At 36.1% G+C, this 25,715-nt stretch overlaps 1 protein-coding gene across 2 annotated transcripts in view; it reads left to right on the top strand.

Moving 5' to 3' along the window:
- The window catches only part of Trim33 (tripartite motif containing 33), a 75,946-nt gene extending 51,638 nt beyond the window's left edge, over positions 1–24,308 (top strand). The window contains exons 11-20 of one of the 2 annotated variants that reach the window (XM_040752129.1): positions 2,763–2,960; positions 7,895–8,027; positions 9,849–9,912; positions 12,589–12,748; positions 13,856–14,205; positions 16,081–16,204; positions 17,751–17,825; positions 20,574–20,726; positions 22,363–22,413; positions 22,493–24,308. In XM_040752129.1, coding sequence (XP_040608063.1) covers positions 2,763–2,960; positions 7,895–8,027; positions 9,849–9,912; positions 12,589–12,748; positions 13,856–14,205; positions 16,081–16,204; positions 17,751–17,825; positions 20,574–20,726; positions 22,363–22,413; positions 22,493–22,705 — 1,521 coding nt within the window. In that variant the 3' untranslated portion in view covers positions 22,706–24,308. The remainder of the gene's footprint in view (positions 1–2,762; positions 2,961–7,894; positions 8,028–9,848; positions 9,913–12,588; positions 12,749–13,855; positions 14,206–16,080; positions 16,205–17,750; positions 17,826–20,573; positions 20,727–22,362; positions 22,414–22,492) is intronic. The other variant, XM_040752130.1, reaches the window with a different exon arrangement.
- Positions 24,309–25,715: the final 1,407 nt, after the last annotated feature.

The raw sequence follows: 25,715 nt of genomic DNA, 5'->3' as shown, positions 1-25,715 counted from the left end.
TTGTGTAACTAAACTCATTATCTAGAGTGCAAAACAAGGAACTTTTGATTTACTTTTAGTTGCAAATGATAATTCTGAAAATCAAGCTTTAATTTTCTGGTATTTTTATTGTGCTTTTTAATACTGATGGCATAAAGAAATCTGTAAGTAGTAGGATTAGTTGTATGTAGGTATGTGTTTATATACTTTTTTCTATAGAGAATAGATATGCTTAATCTTGAAAATTAGTGTGGGTTAGCTCAGTTGTAGATTGCTTGAAGCCCTGCACTTGATCTGTTACTGCTAAAAATCTCTACGATAACAATAAAGTAAATTATGCCAGATTGGTATCTATGACTGTAATCCCAAGCTGGAGATACAGAGGTAGAAAGATCAGAAGTTCTAAGTTACCCGTGACTTCATAGAGAATTCAAGGCCAGCTTTTGCTTCATTAGACCTTTTCTCAAAAGACTAATTGTCTTAGATAGAGATGGAGAAAAGCACAGTGGTTAGAGACACTACGCTTACAGAGGACATATGTTGGGTTCTTAGGACTCAACCTGGCAGCTCAAAACTATCTATAACTCCAGTTCCAGTAGATCCAACAACACCTGGCAACACATGTTGCACAGAAACTCGTGGAGGCAGCACACATGGAGATAGATAGATAGATAGATAGATAGATAGACAGACAGACAGACAGACAGACAGACAGACAGACAGACGAATAAGTAAAAGTGAAAATGAAATACAAAACCAGTGATTTAGAGGCAAGTTTATAATTTTTAAATAAATTATATATTACATAAATGCAGTATGAGCTATTCATGAGTAATGATTATAAAATGAAGTGGTTTAAAACATGTTCAAAACATGAACATGCTTTGGGGTGAGTATAGTAGTGCACACACGTAATCATGGGACTCAAGATAGAGTGGAAGTAGCATGAGTGGGAAGCCACATTTGTCTATAGAGATCTTGTCTCAAAAATTAAACAATCATGCTGTAAATGCTCTTAGAATCACTGGTTAGGGGCTGGAGAGATGGCTCATCAGTTAAGAGCACTGACTGTTCTTCTAGAGGACCTGGGTTCAATTCCCAGCACCCACAACTGCATGTAACATCTGTTCCAGGGAATCTGACATCCTCACACAGATAAAACACCATGAATATAAAATACAAGTAAAAGAAAGGAATCACTGGTTAAGTTAAAGTGCAGTGGGGTCTTACTATAACAGATTTGAGTCATAATCGCTGGGCTAGAATTTTGGGAGGGGTAACTGTTGATGGCACAGGCTATGAGCACTTTCTTACTCCTCTTGCAGAGGACATGGCAGCTTACAGTTAACGGTAACCTCAAGTTCCAGGGATCCAGTACCCTCTTGTATACATGTGGTGCGTTTAAATTTGGTCAGGCATACTCACATACACAGAAACTAATACATCTTAAATAGAATCAGATAATTTCACAAGGAAAGACTAGGGTAAACTTCCACTAAGTTTACTTTTTCAGTCTATATGTTAAACACTTAGAATAGTGATTCCCCAGCTTTTTGACCAAAATTACACCCAAAAAGATTTGTGAAAAATGTTTACTTACTTTTTTTGTTGTTGTTGTTGTTTTTTTGTTTGTTTGTTTTTTTCGAGACAGGGTTTCTCTGTGGCTTTGGAGGATGTCCTGGAACTTGCTCTTGTAGACCAGGCTGGCCTCGAACTCACAGAGATCCGCCTGCCTCTGCCTCCCGAGTGCTGGGATTAAAGGCGTGCGCCACCAACGCCCGGCAAAAAATGTTTACTTACTTTGTATTGAAAACTTTCATGCATTTGTAAGTTGTGGCAGAAATATTCTAGCATATTGTAAATATTGACTTGAAAACTGAAAGCGGGATGTAAGATGACTCAGTAGATAAAGTCACTTGCCACCAATCCTGATAACCTGAACTTGTTCTTCAGAAACTTCAGGGTGGAGGAAAGAACCACATTCTGACCTCCACATTGACACATACACATACACCCATGCACATAATGAGTAAGAGGGGCTGGAGAGAGTTCAGTGGTTAGACCACTGGCTGCCCTTCCAGATTCAATTCCAGCACCCACATAATGAGTCATACCCATTGTAACTTCAGTTTCTGACAGTTTCTGGCTTTCATCTCACAGTGCATGTGGTGCACGGACATACATGCTAGGAAAACACTCATAATACATAAAAATAAGTTAAAAAATTTAAAATATAATCCTTAATGAAACCATTGAGGGATCCTTTATCTGTATATCACAATTACTGAGATTATGTGACTTTATAATACAATGAAGACTTCCTAGTATTAGAGCCAGGAATCATTGTCATAGTTTCTTTCTGAAATTCATCATTCTTTTTATCATATTGTTACATTTTGTAGTACTTTTTCATTAGATAGAAGACTAAAAGATCAGTGAAGAGTATCTTCAGAACTCTGCCTTCATGGCAGGCTATTTGCAGACCTTTGCTGTCCACATCATCTCAACTATCCTTATTCTGAAGATCATACAGGGTGACAGGTTGATATTTATTTGCAAATCTGTTTTACTATATAAATGAATGAAAAATGAAAAGACTAGTTCAAACTATTCTCTTTGAGAGGCCCCACTTCTTTGCCAGCTCAGATACTTTTAGTTTGGAAAGGATACATGAAAATTATAGTTATTCTAAGGTATGGTTCAGAGATCATGGCAGAGTACATAATAATAATAATAATAATAATAATAATAATAATAATAATAATAATACCTTTCTTAAACAGCACTCAAACCCAGGGCATGCTGGACCCTTTCCTGTTGTATCAGCACACAACCCAATCAACCCAACAAGTCCTACCACAGCAACTATGGCAAATGCCAATCGAGGTCCCACCAGCCCATCTGTTACAGCAATAGAACTAATTCCCTCAGTCACCAATCCAGAAAACCTTCCATCATTGCCAGATATTCCGCCTATACAGGTTTGTATTTATGTTAAGTGAATCATTTGAAATCTTGTGCTTACTGAAGAAGATGGTATTTCAGATTTTATTTAATTTCAGGACCAGTAATTTCTTAAACCTGAAGATTAGAGGGTACATACATAAATTTTAATGTTACTGCCTGAAACTTGTTTCTTCCATGTTTTAAAGTATACTCTGTGTTAAGAGTCTATCTAAACAATACTAACTTTGTTTATATTGCTAATTCTTCATACTTTTTAGCCACTTTATAAGGGCAAAACCTCAATCAAATAATATGCTTAGGATATGAATTTGGAACCTAGAAGAAATCCAGTACCAAAATGGAGTCTCATCTTTTGTTACTCTTCTTTTACATCAGGACCTCTGAGTCACCTCTCCACTCTATATTTCAATTTTAAGTACTCACTTTATTATCATTTTCTAATTATCTAATTGTCAAAATTATAACATCTTAGGGAAAAGGCTATGTGTTAGTAATTCCTAACCAATTCCATTTCATCACTCATGCAAGTCAGTTGAGCAGAGAAGGGCTTCTGTTGAAAGGTTAGATATCAAGCACTTTGACGACATAGTAAAAGGGAGGAAGTGGTGATCAAAAGGGGACGATGAATCACATCGTGCTCTCTGAGGTTTCTCATTTCTTTCAGCCTTTATAAATAGTCTTTGAGGATTATACTGTTATTTCCTTGTTGTATGACTTTTAGAGTTGGGGGTTTCCATGACATCAAGGAGCAGTGAAGTTACTGAAATAGTAGGACCATTTTGATTTTTTTTTTTTTTTTTTGGAGACAGGTTCTTACTATGTATTCCTGGCTTTCCTCAAAGTCACTGAGATCATTTGCTTCTTCTGATTCCTGAGCTAGGATTGAAGGCATTAGCCAACAATGCCTGGCTATGTACGGGTTTTTAAGTTATTTGGAAAAAAAAAGTGTAGTAAATACATAATTTGTCACGTGGCAGGTTTGTTTGCATCAGCAACATCACAGGCATGAATAATGGCTTTGTACTGTAAATGGTATCATTAACCAACAGGAATTTAGAAGACTAGTTTAAAGCACAGTATAGTCATGTGTTCCAAAACAGTGATTTGATCTGTGACAATCGCATATATTATGTAATGGAACTGATCTTAGGCTAAATTAAGAATTTATATCGAGAAAATCCAGCATTAATATTCATAGTAAATGAATATTACAAATAGCAAGCTTAATATTAAATATATAGAGAAGCCGTAGATTTGCCTATTTTGCACAGTTCAGAAAACAACTGAATATACCGTGTGATCTGGTTGCCAGCATAAGGATTTTGTTTTAGGTATAAAAATACTATTAGCATGGCTAAAGTACTACTGAGAAATAATAAAATACTGGAGAGATAGATGAAATGGAATTGGTTAGGAATTACTAACATATAGCCCTTTCCCTAAGATGTTATAATTTTGACAATTAGATAATTAGAAAATGATGAAGTAAGTACTTAAAATTGAATTATAGAGTGGAAAGATGGCTCAGAGTTCCTGAATTCAATTCCTGGCAATCATCTATGGTATATTACAACCATCTATAATGAGATATGGTGCCCTCTTCTGGCATGCAGGCTGAGCAGTGCACATCTAATAAACAAACAGATATTTTGAAAGAATAAGTTAGTGTGTATGTGTGTGTGCACGCAGTTGTGCCTGAGGTGGATTTAAAGGGTGTTTGAGGCAGCAACTCCAGGCAGATCACTTGGTTGTAATACAGCAGGCAGTATAGTAAAGTGAGCTTAAGAGTTTCTGGTTTTTGAGACAGGGATTCCCTGAGTAGCCCCAATTGTTCCTTAAAGGGGAAAGTACAAGGTAAATATAGTAAGATGTGAAACTTTTTTTGAAACCTGTGGACTGAGTAAGAATTAAGAAAGAAATTGTTGGCAATAAATTGTATAAGGTAAATGGCACACAATTTCAAAGCCCAATAAGGTAGAAAGAGGAGTTTTTGAAGAGCAGAAATAAGGCCAGTGAGGAAAGGAAAAGAAGGCAGGAATGGCATGAAAGGAGTCTAGAGACGATAGAAAGTGGGTGCATGGACCTTTGTAAGATGCATAAAGGAGTTTTAATTTCATCCTATGTTCAATAAGGGCCTTGTATTTGAAGGGCTTCATGATAGGTAAAGAGGACTGAGAAGAACATTCTGATTTTTTTTTTTTTTTTTTTTTTAGTTTAAAAGACCTCTGTAGACTTTATAAAAGTAACCCATTATAGGTGGTGGTGATGTTTTTTTTCTAAGTTAATCAGAAAAAAATGAAAATTACTCCCTCCCCTTTATGGTCACTTCCTATAGCTTTCTTGCTTTTAAACTACATGATTCTTCATTTTGTTGGGCTCCAGGCATGTATGTCGTGCCATACATATATGTAGCAAACAAATCTTAAAAAAAAAACACATTAAATTAAAAAACATAACAGCTGTTTGTTTGAAAAACCATTACCAGTCACTAAGGAAATAATGACTGGAGCTATGCTGTTGGTGAGAAAGTAGAGGAATTAGATTCCTCACACATTGTTGGTGGAAGTATAAAATACAATGACCACTTGGAAAAAGAGTTGAGTAGTTTCAGGACAAGTCAAATATACACTACCTTTGGACCAGCTCGTTCTTTTGTTTGTTCATTTGTCCATTTGATGGTGCTAGAGATTAAACTGAGGTAGGGTGGTAGGCATGGTTGGCAAGTCCCAGGCACATTAATCCTTAACCTACCAGCTTACACATCAGAGTATCCATTTCTGTTCTGATTTTCCCCGATACTGGTTTAAGATCAGTCTTCATTTTTGCCAGTCTGGTAGGTAAGATGACATCACTGTGATTTAATTACCTCTCCCCTCCATTTTTCTTCTTTTCTCCTTCCATTGTTGTTTTTGAGACCAAGTAACCTTGACTGGCCTCAAATTTGTGATCCTCCTGGTCAGGAATGGGTGCGAGGTTATATTGTGCACCATTACACTGCTTGATTTTCATCTCTTAATATGTTCATTTTATTTCTGTGAGAGGTCTGCATTTTTCTTTTATATTGCCTTTGCTTTTATACCATAAATTATTTATAGAACTTATATCATACCCATGCAATTATGTTTCCAGTTAGACGGGTGTTAAATTATTTTATTTTCATTTATTTATTTTGAGATTGGGTCTCACTGTGTCACTTTGACTGCATTGGAATTTAGTATGTGGGCCAGGCTGGTTTTGAATTCAGAGACAGTCTTCCCACCTCTGCTTGCCTAACATCCAGTCCATGAGATGACTTAACTGTATTCATGATGATTGTATTCATGTCCACTTCTTCCTTACCTGTTGACTCCGTCAACTTTAGAGTCACCTATATATCTAGAGATAAAAATTGTACGTAGAAAATATTAAAGGAGTAGAAAGGGTTGTCATTTTTCCCAATTTGTTTTTATGTGGTATGCATCACTCTGTCTGGGCCTTGATAGATGGCTCAGAGTACTAGCTGCTCTCACAGAGTACTCAAGTTCAATTTTCAGTACATACATGGTGGTTCACCACCACCTATAACTCTAGTTCCAGAGATACAGTGCCATCATCTGACCTCTGCAGACACAAACATGCTGTATGTAAATGTAGGCAAAACACTCATGCATATTAAAATAATAATAATGAATTTTATAGTAAATAGGCAACAAAAGAGCTCCCTTTAGTGATTATATCTAGTTAACTTGAGTTGCAGCAAGGAATTCTATAGTTATAGGTTACATATGGTGTTTAACGAATAGCCAATAGACAGACAGAACTATTACTTTTTGTTCTGTCTCTTCATTTCAGCCTGGCTTGCGATTTATTAAGGGATTTGGGAAATTGTGATTTTTTGTTTGTTTGTTTTGTTTTTAGGAGGATCCTCCCTTGCCTGTATTTGTATTATGTCCTGTTCCGTTATTAGTTTCCAGTTCTGCTTTGGTTTGTTTGTTTGTCACTTTTTTTTTTTTTTTTTTTTGAGACACAGTTTCTCTGTCTAGCCCTGACTGTCCTGGAACTCCTTCTATACACCTGACTGGCCTCACAGAGATCCTCTTGTCTCTGCCTCCCAAGTGCTAGGAGCCACCACTACCTGGCATCTGTTTTATTCCTATGAAAATTAGTTCACTTTCAGGAAGAAAAGAGAACAGGCCGTAAGTACATAGTTTTGTCTTAAGCCAGAGATAGATTGGCATAAGACATAATTTGACCTTTGTCTAGAGAACAGATTGAAGTGTTGGGAATAAATAGAATAAGCAAGAAGATTAACAAGTAATAATAATTTGACAGGTTTTTAGCAATAATGTGGCTTTTCAGGTACTTTCAATAGTGTCTTTTTACTTTTCTCACTGAAGCATCTAGTTCTGCATAATAGATGGCCTATTTTAAAACAGAAAACTGATGCTTTTTTGGAGAACTGCCCCAAAATTGTAACGCTTTATTCTCTGACCTTTATCCTACTACCTCTAAGTAGAAATGAGTTCAGTTTCCCTGCTTTTACTTTCTTCTGTATGCAGTGATGTACCTTGGTCAGGCTGGAACCTGATGTAAGAAGAACCTGTCAGAGATGAAAGTCTTTGTGTGAATGATTCTGATGCAACACTAAAGTAGAGGAAGGGAGTCTGAGGTCAAGGGCACTCCAGCAATTTTGAAAAATGAAAGTGAGCTGTTAGTATGTCATGACTATTTTTGTTGTTATATAGGGCTTAATGGATTATTAAGGTTGTCTTAGCAGCTGGGTATCTGTTGAATAAATTATAGCATCAGTAACATAAACTTTATACTGTCTTTCCTCTCAGAAAAGCCTAAGGAAGCAACAGTTAGGTAGAACTTGATATTGCATAATCTGTTATAGTAAAGTGAGTATAAACAGTGACATTAAGTTACTCAGTTTAATCAAAGCAATTTTATTTTTATCTCTTTTTAGTTGGAAGATGCTGGCTCAAGTAGTTTAGATAATCTACTGAGTAGATATATCTCAGGCAGTCATCTACCCCCACAGCCTACAAGTACCATGAATCCTTCCCCAGGACCCTCTGCGTTATCACCTGGATCTTCAGGTAAAACAAACAGGGATTTTTGCTCTAGCACCTTCAGGCAAGGGTGGAGGAGTGAGGGCTGTCTCCTGGTATCTGTATCAGGTAAAAACAGCTACAAGAGGGAGGCATGTGTGGAGATAGCGCATAAGTATACACATTACACACGTGATATGGTAGGGAGGATGGAAGAAGATAAGGAATCTTAAGAAATTGGCTCTCCTGATTATTTTTCTGGGTAATGGCAAATTCAAAATCTGCAGAGCATTTTAGCAAGCTGGAAACTCAGGAAGAGTTACTTTGCAGTCTAGTGTCCAGAGTAAAAGGCAGTAATGGACTGAAAGCAATAGCTCCACCTTTCAAGTGATTCATCTGGTTAAATGAAGCTCACTTGGATTGTGATGGATAACTTGCTTTTCTTAACGTCTGTTGGCTTTTCTAGATGGTTTTTCAAATACATGCATATATGGTGGTTTTGTTTGTTTTTGTTTTTTGAGACAGGGTTTCTTTGTGCAGCCCTGGGTGTCCTGGAGGTCCCTCATTGACTAGGCTGGCTTCTAACTCTGAGATCCACCTGCCTCAGCCTCCCAAGTGCTGGGATTAAAGGCTTGTGCTGCCACAACCACGGCATATTCATGTATGTTTAAATAAGGTTGATTGTCTGTAGCTGACTAGAATGGTACAAAGCATACCTATATCCTGTCTTTTGGCAACACTAAAGCATCCAACTCTACGTTTCTCATTCTTTGGTGGGTTTAGAGTGTATTAACTTTTTATATCTCCTATGTTTTATAGTGTGGATGATGAATTGAGTTATTTCATTTCAACTCAAAACAGTTTTAAAATAATGAAAAATTGTTCAATAAAGTTGAAGAAAACCATCTGAATGTTCAAGTTGTAATTTTAAAGTAAAAAGCTTAAATTTGCCTTAAACAATTAAAAGTATATAAAGTGTGGCTCTCTCCTCAAACCTCAGTTTTACTGTTCCTAGTGTCATGTGGTTTTAGCTGAGACATTAAAAATTCGTGATTGAAGTAATGCCAAACAGATTAACAAGTCATTATACATATATCACCCCCCTTTTTTTTTCTGTTGGATTTTTGAAACAAGGTATGGGATTGTAGCTTAGGGTGGCTTGATACTTACTATATAGCTGAGGTTGGTGAACCCCAGGCTCTTGAGTGCTAGGATTCCACATCCAGCTTAAACTTAGTGTTGCTTTTCTTTTAAACTAAAAAAGGAGCATCTCATTTCTGGAGGAAAAATAGTACAGTTGTAAAGATGGATTTTTTAAATGAGTTTTCTGTGTGAAGCTCTGGCTCTTCTGGAACTCTTTGTAAACCTTGCTGGCCTCGAACTCAGAGAGATTCGCCTACCTCTACCTCCTGAGTGCTGGGATTAAAGGTGTGTGCTACCACCTTCTGGTCGAGGCATAAATTTTTACATGAGTTACATTATTAACAGTTTTTTAAATATCTCATTGAGTTTTAGTAAGTTTTTTTGGGGGGGCCATCATAGTGTCACCACTTAGATGGAAGCAGTAGATAATCAAGGGTTTAAGGCCAATCTGGACTATATAATGAAATGCTGTCTTAATTTTTTAAAAAGAATAAGGGACTATTAGACTCTTGTGATGTGAGGAAATGACAACTTTCTTAATCTGCTGATCCTAATGGGTAATACAAGATGCTAAAATGATTCTGGATTCAGCTGGAAGAAGCTGGTCGTGCTTGCTAAACACATTTGCCATGTACAACTTCACAGCTGTTTGTGATTTACAAGAGTCTCTGAGTTAGGCTGCTTTGTCTGAACATTCTGATCCTCAGTCTGACTACTGTTTTTTAGGCTTACCCAATTCTCACACACCTGTGAGACCCCCTAGTACATCTAGCACTGGCAGTCGAGGCAGGTGAGTATTTTTTTTCCTGGTATTATATTACTTACAACTTTTTTATTAAGAAAAATTTCAAATATAGTTAATGAAAGTAAACTAACTTTCATATACACAGTTTCAACATTAAGTACATTAATTATACCCAGTCTTCTTTTCTTTGTACTCTTCTATTTCCTTGTCTAGATTATTTGAAACAAATCTCAGCAATTATGTCATTTTACTTGTAGCTACTCAGTATTGTTTAGACCCAGTTAAGTTCCCAATTTATTTACGTAAGTGCTTTTATAAACAAATTAATTTCTTCGAACCACATTTAATGAGCCCTATGTACTGTCATCAACAGATGGATTTGTATAAACATCATTTTTGTTGTTTGCAAATGTAGAGATTTCTCTTGTAGACTTTTATTTCTCTCATTGTTATTTAATTTGGGCAATTTAGAGCAATAGGTTTGGCAGGGGGTTCCTGGAGAGGTAACTCAGAGCTATATGTCTCTTGCATCCATGTCAGGTGACTCACAAATTGCCTGTAACTCCAGCTCTAGTGAGGTCTATCTACCACTTTTAGCTTTTGAGGGCACCTAAGTCAGTTGTGGGTGAGGGCATGCACACACACACACACACACACACACACACACACACACACACACACACACACACACTTAAAAATAAACCTTAGAAATAAGAGATTTGATGGAATTCAGGTTATATAGGAGAATACTTCAAATGTAGTATTGTGTGCTTCCATTGGAATACATATTTTTGTTTTTGTATGTGTGGTTTGTGTCCATGTGGGTAGTGTATGTGTGTGGAGGCCAGAGGTTATGTAAGATAATCTTGTTCACTCCTCTACCTTACTTTTTGAAGATCACTGCACCTAAAGCTCAGATTTGGCCAGCTTCCTGACTAACAAGCTCCTCATATTTGCCTGGTGTGTGTGTGTGTGTGGAAGGGGGTGTCAGGGCAGCTTATGGGAATGACTTCTTCCACCATATGGGTCCTGGAGATCAAATTGAGGTTGTTAGGCTTCATGGCAAGTGCCTTTACTGGTTCAAAAATGTTATTTTGATAATTATTATTTTAGAATACTTCTATAAAGAAACTTTGTCAATTACTGAGTTAAGGGGCAGCAGAGTATGACTTTTGTGATTAATTTATTTCCAGTTCCCCTCAGTAGTGCTTAGGAGTTTGACTGTTATACTTTTATGATTCTATTTATTCCAACACATTTTAAATGTTCTTCTAGGTATTAAGGACACTCATTACTTTTAAATTATTGGGTTTTCCCCCTCCTTCAGACTTTTCAGTGGATATGACTAAGAAATAGTTGCTAAGATTAAATATAGTAAATACATTCTTTTTACTGTTCTGTACTTTGTATGATTTAATACAATATGACATTTTAACTAAGGAATTAGACAATTGGGACTTCACATGTGTATATATATTATGAAAGCTGTCCCTATTTAAAGTACTTGATTGCCTTATTTTTCGTACTTTAAATAATAGGGGACTGGAGAGATGGTTTAGCAGTTAAGAGCACTGGCTGTTCTTCCAGAGGACCTGGGTTTTATTCTCAGCGACAACATGGCAGCTAACAACTGTCTGTAATTCCTGTTCCAGGGGATGTGACACCCTTATACAGACATACATGCAGATAAAATGCCGACATGCATAAAATACAAATAAATTATAAAAAATAAAGGGAGAGTAATTTAAATAACCAGTGCTTTCAGAAGAAAAATGAACAGTGAAAACTTCATTCTGAGTAGTTAGACTAGTCTTTTTTTTAATTGATTTTATATGCATTGATGTTTTGCCTGCATATATGTTTGTGTGAGGGTGTTGGACTACCTGGAACTGGAGTTACAGACAATTGTGGCTGCTAGGAATTGAAGCCAAGTCCACTGAAAGAGCAGCCAGTGCTTTTATCTGATCCATCTCTCCAGCCCCTAGCTATACTAGTCTTAATTACTTTGCTCAGTGGTGAATTGTTATTGTTGTTCTTTGTGCTTTATAAAGAACCTTTAGCCATGAAAGTACTCTCCACTTTCCTAATTAATTTGGACTAGGTTATTTGCTACTTACTGTTCTTTTCTTCTAGTCCCACTACAATCTTTGTGAGACTTATCACTTGTGCTGATGTTGTATTCTTTAAAGATTTGAGATGGTAGTGTTGAAACTGTTTCTATAAAGAGATACAATCACTGACATTTTTTGCTGCAAGTTGGACATCCCTAACCTGAAATTTGAATACTCTAAAATATAAGCACTAGTACGATGCCCCAAGTGGAAAATTCCATACCTAATCTCACGTTACAATGGGTTGCAATCAATTCTCTGGGTGCACTTAAAATATTGTATGAAATGAATTTCATAATTATACTTGAGTTCTATCCCAAGTCACTCCACCCTGTACATGTAAATGTTTCAAAATAGCTAAATACATCTCAAAACTCTAATCTCAAGTGTTTTAGATAAGGATACTCAGCTTGTTGTGGCATGGAGATAGATATGCGGTTGTTTACTAGAATCTGTAGTTTACTCTTAAGTATTTTGGATCGTGAAATGTAATTTTAAGGTTTGGCCTTTTGTCTGTTACATTCCTATTTGGGGTAATTGTTTACTATCTTAAATAATAGTACTTTCACTTCATTCTATACAATGAAACGTGACTTTTTTTTCTTATTAGCTGTGGGTCATCAGGAAGAACTACTGAGAAAAGTGGTCATAGTTTCAAATCCGATCAAGTGAAGGTCAAGCAAGAGCCTGGGACTGAAGAAGAGATATGCAGCTTTTCAGGAGCTGTGAAACAAGAGAAGACAGAGGATGGCAGGAGGAGTGCCTGTATGGTAAGCTCCCCCAGTATTTGACAGGACATAAGGAGGTCACATCACTGATCGTCTATCATAGTAGGCATATTTATTTGTCTTTAAGTTTTTATGTCTGACATAAACTAAGTATCTCTTTCTGATTCTGCTCTTAAGAGTCACCTATAATTAATCAGAAAAGACTTGATTGCATTAAGTACATACTTTATATTATCTTAAAATTTAAATTTAATTAATGCTACTGCCATGCTGCTAAATTATGTTCTATTAATGTTCTCAGTGTACACATAGGATCTCAATGCCACAACAGAACCTTAACTATGTTCTCTAACCTAGGAGCTCAACTCTAAGGTAGTTAATATGAAAGAAGATTGTTGATCGAAGACTTTGTAATAGAAAAATTTCCTTTTTGTCTTATAATAACCATTCTAGAGTTTCTTAGGTGAAAATGTTTATACAATTATAAAACTGAATAAAAGAGTGTCCAAACCCATCTTCATTTATCTCATGCTTTGTTATTCTTCTGCCCAGGCTTTTTAGTTTTCAATCTATGTTATTGGCACATAGGAATTTCAACATTATTACTATATTCAGTGCAGTGTGTGGATTAAAGACCTACAACTTTAGCTGAATGTTTATGACAATGTCATCTCTTTGTCTGAAACTCTTAGTTTAGAAAGTGCCCAGTGCAAAGGTGGTGTGGTGAATGATGTGTTTTACATTGCTGTAGTCTTTCATTAGTTGAATGATATATGTGTGCCAAAAGATAGTACAAAATACTTCACAAATGCTATCTAACTGATTTTAATTGGAAAAATAGTGTACTGTAGGAAGCTCTTTGTAAGAAAAGTATGGTTGTTAGTTCATTTCTCAAATCATTGTGTATCATGGTTTAAATTTCTGGATTATCTGAGTGAACCAATATTAAATATTAGAGGGACAAAACTCTGAAAAACCAAGTTAGTATATGCAAATGGTTAGGTTATTTGTGTTCTTTTATTTCACTAATGTGATTTATAGAATAATTTTAGTTAATGTATGTATATAGTAATGTATGTATCTGCATACACACTGTGTACAAGAAAGAACTAAATAGTTTTTTTAAAACTTGGCTTTGTTTTCTTGTAGTTGAGCAGTCCTGAGAGTAGTTTGACACCACCTCTTTCAACTAACCTTCATCTAGAGAGTGAGCTGGATACATTAGCAGGCCTGGAGAACCATGTGAAAACCGAGCCTACAGATATGAATGAAAGCTGCAAACAGTCAGGACTCAGTAACCTAGTTAATGGAAAGTCTCCAGTTCGAAACCTCATGCACAGGTCGGCAAGGATCGGAGGAGATGGTAATAGCAAAGATGATGACCCAAATGAAGACTGGTGTGCCGTCTGCCAGAATGGAGGCGATCTCTTATGCTGTGAAAAATGTCCAAAGGTCTTTCATCTTACTTGTCATGTTCCAACACTTCTCAGCTTTCCAAGGTACCAGTGAAGTAATTGCTTTTTAGACCTGTTATCCTCAGATCTAAATGTGTAACAGAAGATTTGTTATGAGCTTTTTCACTGCAAAACGCAGCAGATAATGAGCTGTGAATATGTAGCCCAGTGGTGGAGCATGTGCCTAGCATACATAAGGCCCCTGGGTTCATTCTCAAGCACTGAAATACAAAAAGAAAGATAGATGTGTAAAAAGTACCAACATTTGTTTTAGTTATTCTTGTGTTGTTTTTTTAATTGTATTACCTGCCTAAGTCTTATCAGGTATGATTTGCTAGTGGTTAATAAGAAAGTAGGGTTTTTATTGCATATTTATGTGTATGTCTGTGTACACCGCTTGTTCATGTGTTGCCAGGTGTTGCTTGTATCAGAGAACAACTTAACAGGAGTCAATCTTTCCACTATGTGGGTTCTGGAGAACGGAACTCATTGTCAGGCTTGGTGGCAGGTGTCCTTACTTCCTTGCCACCAACTTGCCAGACCCTCTTTTCTTGGCAGTATCTTGGTATATTAGGACTTTGCCAGTTTTCTCTCTTTGTGTGTGTGTGTGAGAGAGAGAGAGAAGGAGGGAGGGAGGGAGGGAGGATTTCTTAATGCACCCCCTGGTTGTCTTGGAACTCACTATATAGAACAGGCTGACCTTGAACTCACAGGGATTTACCTCTCTCTGCCTCCTTGGTGCTGGCATTAGAGACATGTACCACCGCACATGACTAAGATTTTGCCTGTTTTCAAAGACAGACACTTGGGGAGGAATATAAACTATTGACATGGGTTCTATATAAAACTCCTAAAATTGCTGGGTGGTGGTAGCATGTGCCTTTAATCCCAGCACTTGGGAGGCAGAGATGGCTGGATCTCTGATTTTTGAGGCCAGCCTGGTCTACAGAGTGAGTTCCAGGACAGGTTCCAAAGCTACAGAGAAACCCTGTCTTGAAAACAAAACAAAAAAACCTCTTGATACTTGGATTTGTTCATCTATCTATATTAATATGCCTCTGTTTATCTCTGTATATTTATGTATAGACAGGGAATAAAGAAAAATATGAACAAATAATTCTCTAAATTATAATTTAATAGAAATCCTGATTTTAAAAAACTGTATTTTATGTGACTTAAAAGTTAAGGGAGTATATTTGCTTGTGCTTACAAGTATGTGTTTGTATATGCAGTGTTTTGAGTGGCTGTGAAAAAGACTTGATTTGTTGTTAGTATATGTATTTAATAAGCTTCAGAACACTATAAAACACAGTCCCTACTATTTTCTTTGTATGTATGCACGATGTATGGGGAGGTGCTTATATAGGCCTTGGGTGTTGTTTCTCAGGTGTCTACTTTACTACTCCAATAGCTATGCTTACTAGCCAGGATGCCCTACGGTTTCTCTGTCCTGAGTTACAGGTGCCAACTCGATCTCTGTGCTTGCTAGAAAGTAAATGACTGACAGGTTGTTTTCCTGTCGCAGAATTAGAACCTTGGGATGCTGATATGGGGACTTGAGAGAAGTTGTCAGGTAGTTTGGTTGTGACCTAGCCTTTAATGGCTGAGCGATCTCTCCAGCCCAGTTGTCAGGTATTTTGATGCAGGAGGTGGTCATTGATTTGTGTCATGAACAGACTAGTGTTTAATGTAGGGATTTCATTTTATCGATTTCTAGAAGGTTATCACTTGATGTGCGATTGAGAAAAGTTTTGGAGAACTTACTGTACAACTGAAGATATTTAATAAGTACAGAAACTCCTTTTCACCAAATATTGGAAACAAAAGAAAACAAACTAGAGACCTACATCTAAGGATTTATCTTCTCCAGGATAGGCTTTGTTGTGATTTGTGGACTAATTGCCTGTTTTTGCTGTGCAGTGGAGACTGGATATGCACATTTTGCAGAGATATTGGGAAGCCAGAAGTTGAATACGATTGTGATAATATGCAACACAGTAAGAAGGGGAAAACTGCACAGGGCTTAAGCCCCGTGGACCAAAGGGTAAGCATCAGAGCTGACTTGTTTATGTTATAGAGCTTTTATGGTTGTCAGCCTATGCATCTTGTGTTCCCTCCCTCACCCATGCTTTGTACCATCCCACCCCTGTGGGTATATATTACCTGGTAAGTTTTGTGTCATTTGGTGTCTTTATTTTTAGTTTGTTTTTTTTTTTTTTTTTTATTTTGTTTTACAAGACAGGGTTTCTCTGTATTATTTTGGAGGCTGTCGGTCCAGCTTAGCCTCGAACTCACAGAGATCCGCCTGCCTCTGCCTTCTGAGTGCTGGGATTAAAGGCGTGCGCCACCACCGCCCAGCTATTTTTAGTTTTAATAGAGCAAGGTGTAATAGTCTTGCTATACTGCCCTGGCTGGGCTTGAATTTGCAGCAGTGCTCCTTTCTGAGTGCTGAGATTACAGTCATGTGCCACCTGGCCAGATTCGGATTTCTGATCCTCTCCCTCCAAAATGATAGCAAACACCAGGCAAATAATTGCTTTCTCAGTATTCCCTATCACTGTATGGTACCACTGTTCACCTCTGTTGTTGGAACCAGAATCCTTTGATATAAAAAGTCAAACGTGATTATATGCCATTTTCCTGTAGCTCCTTACCATTACCTCCCTAACATATCCATAATTTGTTATGTGGACTATTGTGACAATTTTGTGATGATTTCCTTGTTTCTTCTTGCCCTGCTAGTCTTTTTTTCTATATTTAAACAATGTTCTTTTTCTCTTAAAAATGTAAATAAACTTATCACTTCCTTACAATTCTTTAATTGCTTCACATGTTAAAAATGAAGCTCAGTCTTTTCATTTATCTCAATTTTTTGCTGATCTCACCTCAGCCTGATGTGCTCATTACAATTAGGTCTAGCTCTAATCTAACATGTATACTTGAAAAATTCTTCTGTGAAGAGAAGCAGTGTGTTTAGGATGTCTAAACTAATGTTAAACAGAGTGTAATATAATCTACTAATGGAAAATAAATTTTGGTGTGATAGTTAATCTTATAAAAATATATATTGTAAGCCCAATACTCAGTTAACAGAGGGCAAGGGAGTGGTCACAAATTTTAGTTCAAGTCTGGTCTACATAAATGTTCTAAACCAGCTAGAGCTACATTAGTAAAACCATGTCTCAAAAAGGATAAAGAATGAAAAGATTAGATTTTTAAAAAATTGAATTGAAGAGAGATGATTCTTGTTCATTTGAATCTGAGTGGAGTCATTGAAAAACAGAGGAATATTTGTTTTGCCTGCCTTAGGGAATTATATTAGATACTAATGGTAAAAATTTCTTTCTCATTTACTTTAAGTTTTTATGACTAATATTTCTGCAAATAAGAATTATTGATATGTAAATTACTTTAGTTCTATTTGAATAAAGGTACATTTAATTAAAGTAGAATAGAATATAGTTTCAAAATTTAATGAAAAACAAAATATTTTGTTTGATACCTGTTGTAATAATACTTTGTAGCTATATTCTCCAAAATACCTTACCAGGAAAAAACAATCATTGTCTCTTTTTTCTTTTGGGGGCCAGAAATGTGAACGTCTCCTGCTTTACCTCTATTGCCATGAATTAAGTATTGAATTCCAGGAGCCTGTTCCTGTTTCGGTGAGTTACATGCTTTAGTATTACCCTGGTAAAGAAATGTAATACTTTAAGAGTATGGACTGAGACTTAGACGGACCTCCTTCAGTAAGTTGCTTAACTGCTTTGTGACTCAGTATTTTCTGCTAACTTCCTCCCCATCATCTTTTAGAACTTAATTGATAAATTCTTTATATTTGTAGGTTACATGATATTTTGATCTACATACAAATTGAAAAATTTAATCACTCTAACATGCCCATCACTATCTTTTTTCTGATGAGAATGGTATGTCAAAATTCCTTTAAAGAATTTTGAAATGTACAATGTATCATTAAACATGATTTACATGTAAATAAGACAGATCAATAGAACTTTTACACTATTCTAATTGAAGTTTTATATTCTCTGGGCTGGGTCTTCTAAATACCTTTTTCCTTTTTGGGGGTATATGGGGGGTGGGGGCTATATTGAAGTTGGCTGTCCTAGAACTCACAGAGATCTGCCCTTCTCTACCTCCCCACTGCTTGGATTAAATGCTCTATAAGCACCCTTTTAAAAATAAAATACTAATTATTATTTTGTTAGATTTTATATATATATATATATATATGGATATTTTGTCTGCATGTATATTTGTGTATCATATGCATGCCTTGTGCTTATGGAGGCCAGAAGAGGGCATTGGATTCCATAGGTCTATAGTTAGCAACAGTTATGAACTGTTGTGGGTGCTTGGAATGGAGCTCAGGTTCTCTGGAAGAGTAGCCAGTGTTCTTAACTGCTGAGCCATCTCTCCAGCTCCTAAAATACTGTTTTTGCAATCAAAAAAAATTTATATGTATGAGATCCAATGGCCTCTGCTGGAATTAAAGATGTTCGCTACTACTGTTCTTAATCTCATTGAAATATTTTGAAGATCATGTAAAATAATCAGTGTAAAATGTGTATATGTATAGTATATAATATTGCTAAGAGTCTATTGTTTAATTAATATGTATGTGTGCATTGGTTTAGGAAATTGAATCTGGACTTTGTGTGAGGCAAGTGTTCCATGACTGAGCCATATCCTCATTCCAAAAGCAGAAGCCTTTTTAGAGCTAAATGAATATAAGATTTTATTTTGTTGAAATTACAGTTAGTTAGCTGGGCATGGAATTGCTAGTACAAGATTATACAAGACACTGTATCCTGTCTTTTTTTTTTTAATAAAAATAAAAAAATTGAGCCGGGAGGTGGTGGTCCTTTGGTGTCAGAGGCAGGTGAGTCTCTGTGAGACCAGCCTGGTCTACAAGTGCTAGTTCCAGGACAGCCTCCAAAGCCACAGAGAAATCCTGTCTTAAAAAAAAAATGTGTGTGTGTGTGTGTGTGTGTGTATGTTGCTCTGGTAGAAGCTGTGTTTTATTTCTGCATTCTCCTTTTAATGTTGACGTAAGGGAAATAGTTTTAATGAGAACATTGAACTGGGAGCAAAAAGCTTGTTCTTTTAGTTCCTTCCCCTCCTCTCTACCTCTGTTTTTTTCTCTACAAAAGCGTGCCTGTAATACTAGAGAACTATGATTACAAGTGTGAACTACAACATTTCATGTCAACTAGCTATAACAGCACAATGTGTTTTTCTGCCTTTCGTTTTATTTCTAATTTTATAGTAGAAAAACCAAATTATTTATGAGTCTGTGTCAGCCCTGTTCCAGTGCTGCTCATAGAAAAAACAAAGTGCATGGATGAATTTTTCACAACGACTTTGCCATTTGAAAGTCCTCTTAATGCACATAGACACATAGGAAACCTTGTGTTTTAGTGGCTTTTTATTGATCCTACTGGAGGCTTGGAATAAAGGCTTTAAAATGCTATAATAAAAAAATGACTAGAGCTTCTACTGCCTAATTAGTATAGTAAATGTGCTATATGTACTTGTTAGCTATTTGTCGTTTTATGTCAACATGTTAACGGACTATTAATTGGTAGCTGACCTATTTGTTAAGTAAGCTAAGAAATTAATTTTAAATGTAAAAGATTTAACAGACGGAAAGTGTCTTGTACAAGTACTAGTCATTGATTCTAGAAACCCTCTTAAGTTCAGGGATTTCACTAGAAAATAACTTCCTAGTGTTTTCTTTTCATGCCCTATTCAGATAGCCTGTAGCTCAGTATGGTAGCACTTCCAATGTGGTAGCTACTTGGGAGGCTGAGGCAGGAGGATCTTCGAGGCCAGTCTGAGATCTGTATACTAGACTCTGTCTCAGAACAGTACCCGAAACTCTGAAGCAGCTTTACCGTGTTCACTTATGGGTCAAAAACTTTTGGCCAAAGGTGAAGTCAGAACACTAAATGCAAACTTTTCTTCCAGTGTTACTGAGATTTCTTTGTGAGATGGTGATGTCTTGTACAACACTGTGCTTTAACCATAACATTAATATGCTTTAAAAAGTTTTTTCTTTCTTCTTTAAACATTTTTTATAAGAGCTCTTAAGAGTCATCAAGTACCAGATGAGCTGGATATATCTAAGTTTTGAGCGAGGCAACTTTCTGCTGGTTGCTGTTTTCTGTTCATATTTATCAATGATAGGACCTTGGGAACTTCCAGTAGCTATGGAAACCAACACATATTTTGCAGTGAGATTTGGGATTCAAGACATGATTGGGATAGGAAACTTGAAATACATACCTCAAATGTAATTAATGTGCTTTACTTATTTTCAAGTTAAATACTTTAGAATTTAATTACCTTGATATTTAGAGGATTCTGATCTGCCATGATTTATTTTTTAGATACCAAACTACTATAAAATTATAAAGAAACCAATGGATTTATCGACGGTGAAAAAGAAGCTTCAGAAAAAACATTCCCAGCATTACCAAATCCCAGATGATTTTGTGGCTGATGTCCGTTTGATCTTCAAGAACTGTGAAAGGTTTAATGAAGTATGTTAGCTTCCAACCTATAGAGTATTGGCTTGTTAGTGTTCCTTTGCTTAGTTCTTTGGTTTTGTTTTTTTATTTTTTTCTCCTGATGATAGAATTTCTTAATTTTGGTTTTTTTATTGTTGTTATTGTTTATTTTGTTATTCTTTTTCATTTTATAAAAAGCAAAGCTTCATTCTATAAAAGTGAAATTTGATTTTATTCTCAGCTACAGAGAAGAAAGTTTATTATTTATAATTTGGAATATATTCTTAGTTAATAAGACACTAAGAGTGTTCTTGAATATCCTTTCCTAAAGGAATTGTGGTTGAATATAGACAGTAATCTGAAGTAATTTGATTATGTGTGCCCACATTTGGGGCACTTATGGGAAACCTAACAGTGCCCATGTTTAGTTCTGTCTCTGGCCACATAAACATAAGACTAAACCATTGGATAGTAGCCCCAATATGTAATGGTGAGGGGTGAGGGATTAGTTTCTACAATGAGACTTTCATTAACTTAACTATTTCTTGGAGGCTAAAGAAATAGCCTTAAAGAAAAATTTGACAGATAATCTCTGGTTAGGGGAATTACTATTGTTATCTTTGGAATAAAGTCAAGTTTGTTATTGTGGATGATTTCTGTTATAAGAGAAGAAAATGTCTTATATAAGAACCCAAGTCCTGATAGCTGTCTCTCAAGGCTTTAATACCCAAACCAAAATCTTAGGATTTGCCACAGAATCAGTAAAATCTTACTTCAAATTTACAAACTATAAAAATCCAGATTTTCTTTTGGTTTCTTTAAAAAAAATTACTTTCAAATGGATATGGTATTGTATACTGTTATTGCCAAAAAGACACATTTTGCTTGTTTTATTATGAGTTAGTTCAGGCCTGGAGAGATGGCTCAGTGTTTTAGAACACTGGCTGTTCTTCCAGAGGACCTGAGTTCAATTCACAGCACCCACATGATGGCTCAGAACCATCTATACTGAGATCTGGTGCCCTCTTCTGGTGTCTAAGGCATATATGCAGGCAGCACACTGTATGTGTACGTATATACATACATACCTACATACATACTAAATAAATTATTACAAATATTAATTTGTAAACCAGGCAATGGCACACACCTTTAATTCTAGCACTTGGGGAGACAGAGGCAGGCAGATCTTTGCTAGTTCTAGGCCAGCCTGGTCTATATAGTGAATAGTTCCAGGAGAGCCAGGGCTGTGTAGGGAAATCCTGTCTCAAAAACAAAACGGAAAAAAATTAATTTGTGATTAATGTATTGCCATAAAGATAGAATTCTGATTATCTTGTGGAAAGTTTGACCGTTTTTAAAATAGCATTTCTTTTATTTGTTTTACGAGTATTTTTCTCTTAAGTAGATTGATGTCTTCAGACCATTTCCTAAGATTTACCTCAATAATCTGGAATGAGACTGTTATTGAGGTTCAAAGTAACTTTATTAACAGTTTCATAAAGAAAGTGGTTCCATGTTCTATAGAATTTTAGATAGCACTTAGTCTGGTTTTAGCTATTTGTTCTCCCTAGTATGGCTGACTTTCGTCACCAATCCTATACAGTTTCTTAACTTTAGAAAGGATTATAATTTCCCTTTTTTTTTTTGACTCTGGTATCCTTTTTAGATGATGAAAGTTGTTCAAGTTTATGCAGACACACAAGAGATTAATTTGAAGGTAAGCTTTTCAGACCATGCACACTTGGTGAAGGAATATGCATTATCAATAGGTGAATATTCCTGTCTTTTGCTTGCAGGCTGATTCAGAAGTAGCTCAGGCAGGGAAAGCAGTTGCATTGTACTTTGAAGATAAACTCTCAGAGATCTACTCAGACAGGACCTTCGCTCCTTTGCCAGAGTTTGAGCAGGAAGAGGATGATGGCGAAGTGACAGAAGACTCTGATGAAGACTTTATACAGCCTCGCAGAAAGCGCCTAAAGTCAGACGAGAGACCGGTGCACATAAAATAAAGTGACGTGGATTTAAATCAGTTGTTTTTAAGAAGAAAGAACAGAAGAAGGAAACAAAACAAAACGCTCTTTTATTTAAGTGTTACTGGAATATCCTGTGTACAGTGGGTACCTCCTTAAAGAAGCTGGTAGCTTTCATACAGTATTAGATTGAAATAATGGACACAGAAAACATTGTTGTCAAGAAACGGGGAGAGCTCTGCAACTTTAAAGTAAGAGCAAATTCAGACGTGAAAGAGTTTGAAAATGGTTTTCTGGCTGTTAGAAACCTACATGATCATGTGTGTTAATTGGTGCAGGATACTGAGTCAGGCAATCCTATCATGTGTCTCTACTAGAACACACAGTTACTCAGACAACTTCTAAGCCTCCTCCTACATAGACACCAATGAGTTGTTTTCTGGTTGAAAATGGAGTAGATCGGTTTCCACTTGAATGCCAGAAAAATGCATTGAATCATGCCACTGTATTTTGTCTCATTTTGATCTATTGGGCCTTGGTTTAGTTTTATTTTCTACTTAGATGTAGGGTCTAGGAACATAACCATTGAACATCTAGTCAGCTTCAATGGTGTACTGAAATGAATGTGATTACAACTTTGAGTAGTGGATCACACAGATTGATAGAAAGTCATTTCCAGGAAACCCTTCTAAACATCACCCGATCATACAGTTAGTTACTCCCTCAAGGCAGAACATTTATTTCAGAACTTTCTGTATTTGTAAATTAGATTGAAAAGGTAACAACTGACTCTCGCCCAGTCTTTCTTTGTACCAGTTTCCAGTAGACCATTATTGGTAAACAGAAATCTGTCAGCTACCAAATGTGTACAATTTTCTGTATTTCACTTTGTCTTATTTGTAAATAGTGAGCTCAGACTTCTGGCAGATCGGCAACATTTGCTGAGCCTGTTTTTTAAGCTAATGTGTATTCTTACTAATGTTCCTATCAAGAATGGATTTGTAATATATGCTGTCTATTTCTAATGTTCACATTCATATTTTGAGGTTCTATCTTATTTTAATAGAGAACAGACTTCTCAAAAAAATCTTCAGAAGCAGCTTATTATTGAAATATCAAAATATTGAAATAAACCCGGTGGGGTTAGATTACTCATCTGTCCACCAAGTGGGACATGTGCATGGACTGGGGGCTTTAAATGACTTAGAAGAGAGACCTGTAAGTAAATCCTGAAAACGAGCCAATCCCCACTTGAATGCTAATTGGAGTAAACCCAACTTTATTTACTACCTGATGACAGGAGTAGTACCTGAAGCAGAAAGACCAACTTGATCTGGTTTATTTTCTCCTCTTTGTTGTGATGCTCAAATCAAGTGTGCTCTAGACTGTGTGCGCATCTCCGTTGGATTAAAAGTTGTAGTCCTACTTCTGTATGGACACAGTAGAATTATAAAGTGACCAAAGTAGAATTCAACATCAGAAATGTTTCAGGTGTCAGCAGATGTGTGGCAAATCATTTGCCTCTTAAAATCAGTTTAAGCAGTTCAGACTGTAGACTTCCTCAGAAAAATTTGACGTAATTGTCGAAGAAGTGAATATTTTTAGTGTGCATTGAATCAAATAAAGTGCTCTAAAGAAATTATTATACAGATTCTTTTGGGTTTTTTCTTAACAAGGGATGTGGGTATAGAGGAGTATTATTTAGGCCTTCTCATTTAAGCTACACTCAAAACAGTATTGATCATATCACTGCTTCATCTTCTGGCTTCCTTCTAGCTTCTCTTTCCTTATAAATTAAGCATTTACTGAAAAAATGCTCCAAACTGTTTTTATCATTTTATTGAAGTTTCACATTCTGTTTTTTATGAGGGGAAGAAAAATTATTTTAAGATGTTTTATTTGTACCTATTTCTCTTTTCTTTTATATCCATGATTCTAATTTGTAAGTAGTTGTATGTCTAAGGGCACATTTCTGGCAAGTGGGGGAGTAGGAGATTAACTTCATTTTGTGAAGCTTCTGGGCTGGTGTTTTATATTCACTTCTCATATTAATCCTTTACAAATTCTTAGTAATAAGGTATAAATAAGCTCTGTCAAGTGAGGCAAACACAGATTTTAAGTTTCTCAATCTTTGAATTCCTAAGAGAGAATATGTTTCCTAAAGTCATTCTCATGTTACTTGGGATTTTTATTTTCCCTTTGTTTCTTTTAGTTTAAGACTGTCAGTTTAGCAGCTTCTTTATGGTCAGTGTATAAAATAGGCTCCATTTCTGTTAGCAAAGATACCCTACTGCTGAGGAATTAATGTAATTGCCATCGACAAGCCACTCTTAAGTTAGACTCACTTGAGCTTTCATAAAACCCTGTTTGCATGCTGATCATTGTGTTTCCAGGCTGCTCAGCTTTAACATGAGCATGGTAAAAAAAAAAAAAAAGTATAGAAACTTACATTTTTATTCAAGTTATCTTGCATTTCCCTGTTTGTATGTTCAGAAGACAAATTCAGAATGTCTCTTAAGTCCTGAATGTTTGCATCCCTTTTTAGAGCCTCTATCTCAGATATGGAGAAGAGTCCACATGATGATCCCTTCAAATGGAAACTTTATTTTTTTGCATCAGAGAACTAAGAATATGTGGTCCTCACCCTGTTCTGTTGGCCTTAATTTACCTATCTTAGCCCTTCCACTGCTTGACTGAGGGAATGAACTGCTTTCTCAGATGCCACTGATGTGTGAGGGCTCTATAATCTGGTTAGATTGTGACCCTAACAAGCAAACATCAAACTGTTACCATGGAGCTATGGTGAAGCACTAGATCCCCTGCTGAAATTGCCCCCTTTGAAATCAACAGGTTGTGGGTTTTTTGATTCCCCCTCCCTTTTTGTTTCTTATGAGGGAATTTTAGGTTATTAAAAGACAGTTCTCATTCTTATAACAGGTTTTGAGATTTTTTAGTTAATCCAAAGACATAATGCTTTAAAGTGTTCAAATTATAGATTTATCAATTACCTCAGCAGGTATCCTGCCATGTAAGTTTTAGTGAGTAGTGT

This window comes from Mesocricetus auratus, unplaced genomic scaffold, assembly GCF_017639785.1.
Source record: "Mesocricetus auratus isolate SY011 unplaced genomic scaffold, BCM_Maur_2.0 Super-Scaffold_100009, whole genome shotgun sequence".
Taxonomy (NCBI): Eukaryota; Metazoa; Chordata; class Mammalia; order Rodentia; family Cricetidae; genus Mesocricetus; species Mesocricetus auratus.
This window is presented reverse-complemented; position numbering and strand designations above follow the sequence as displayed.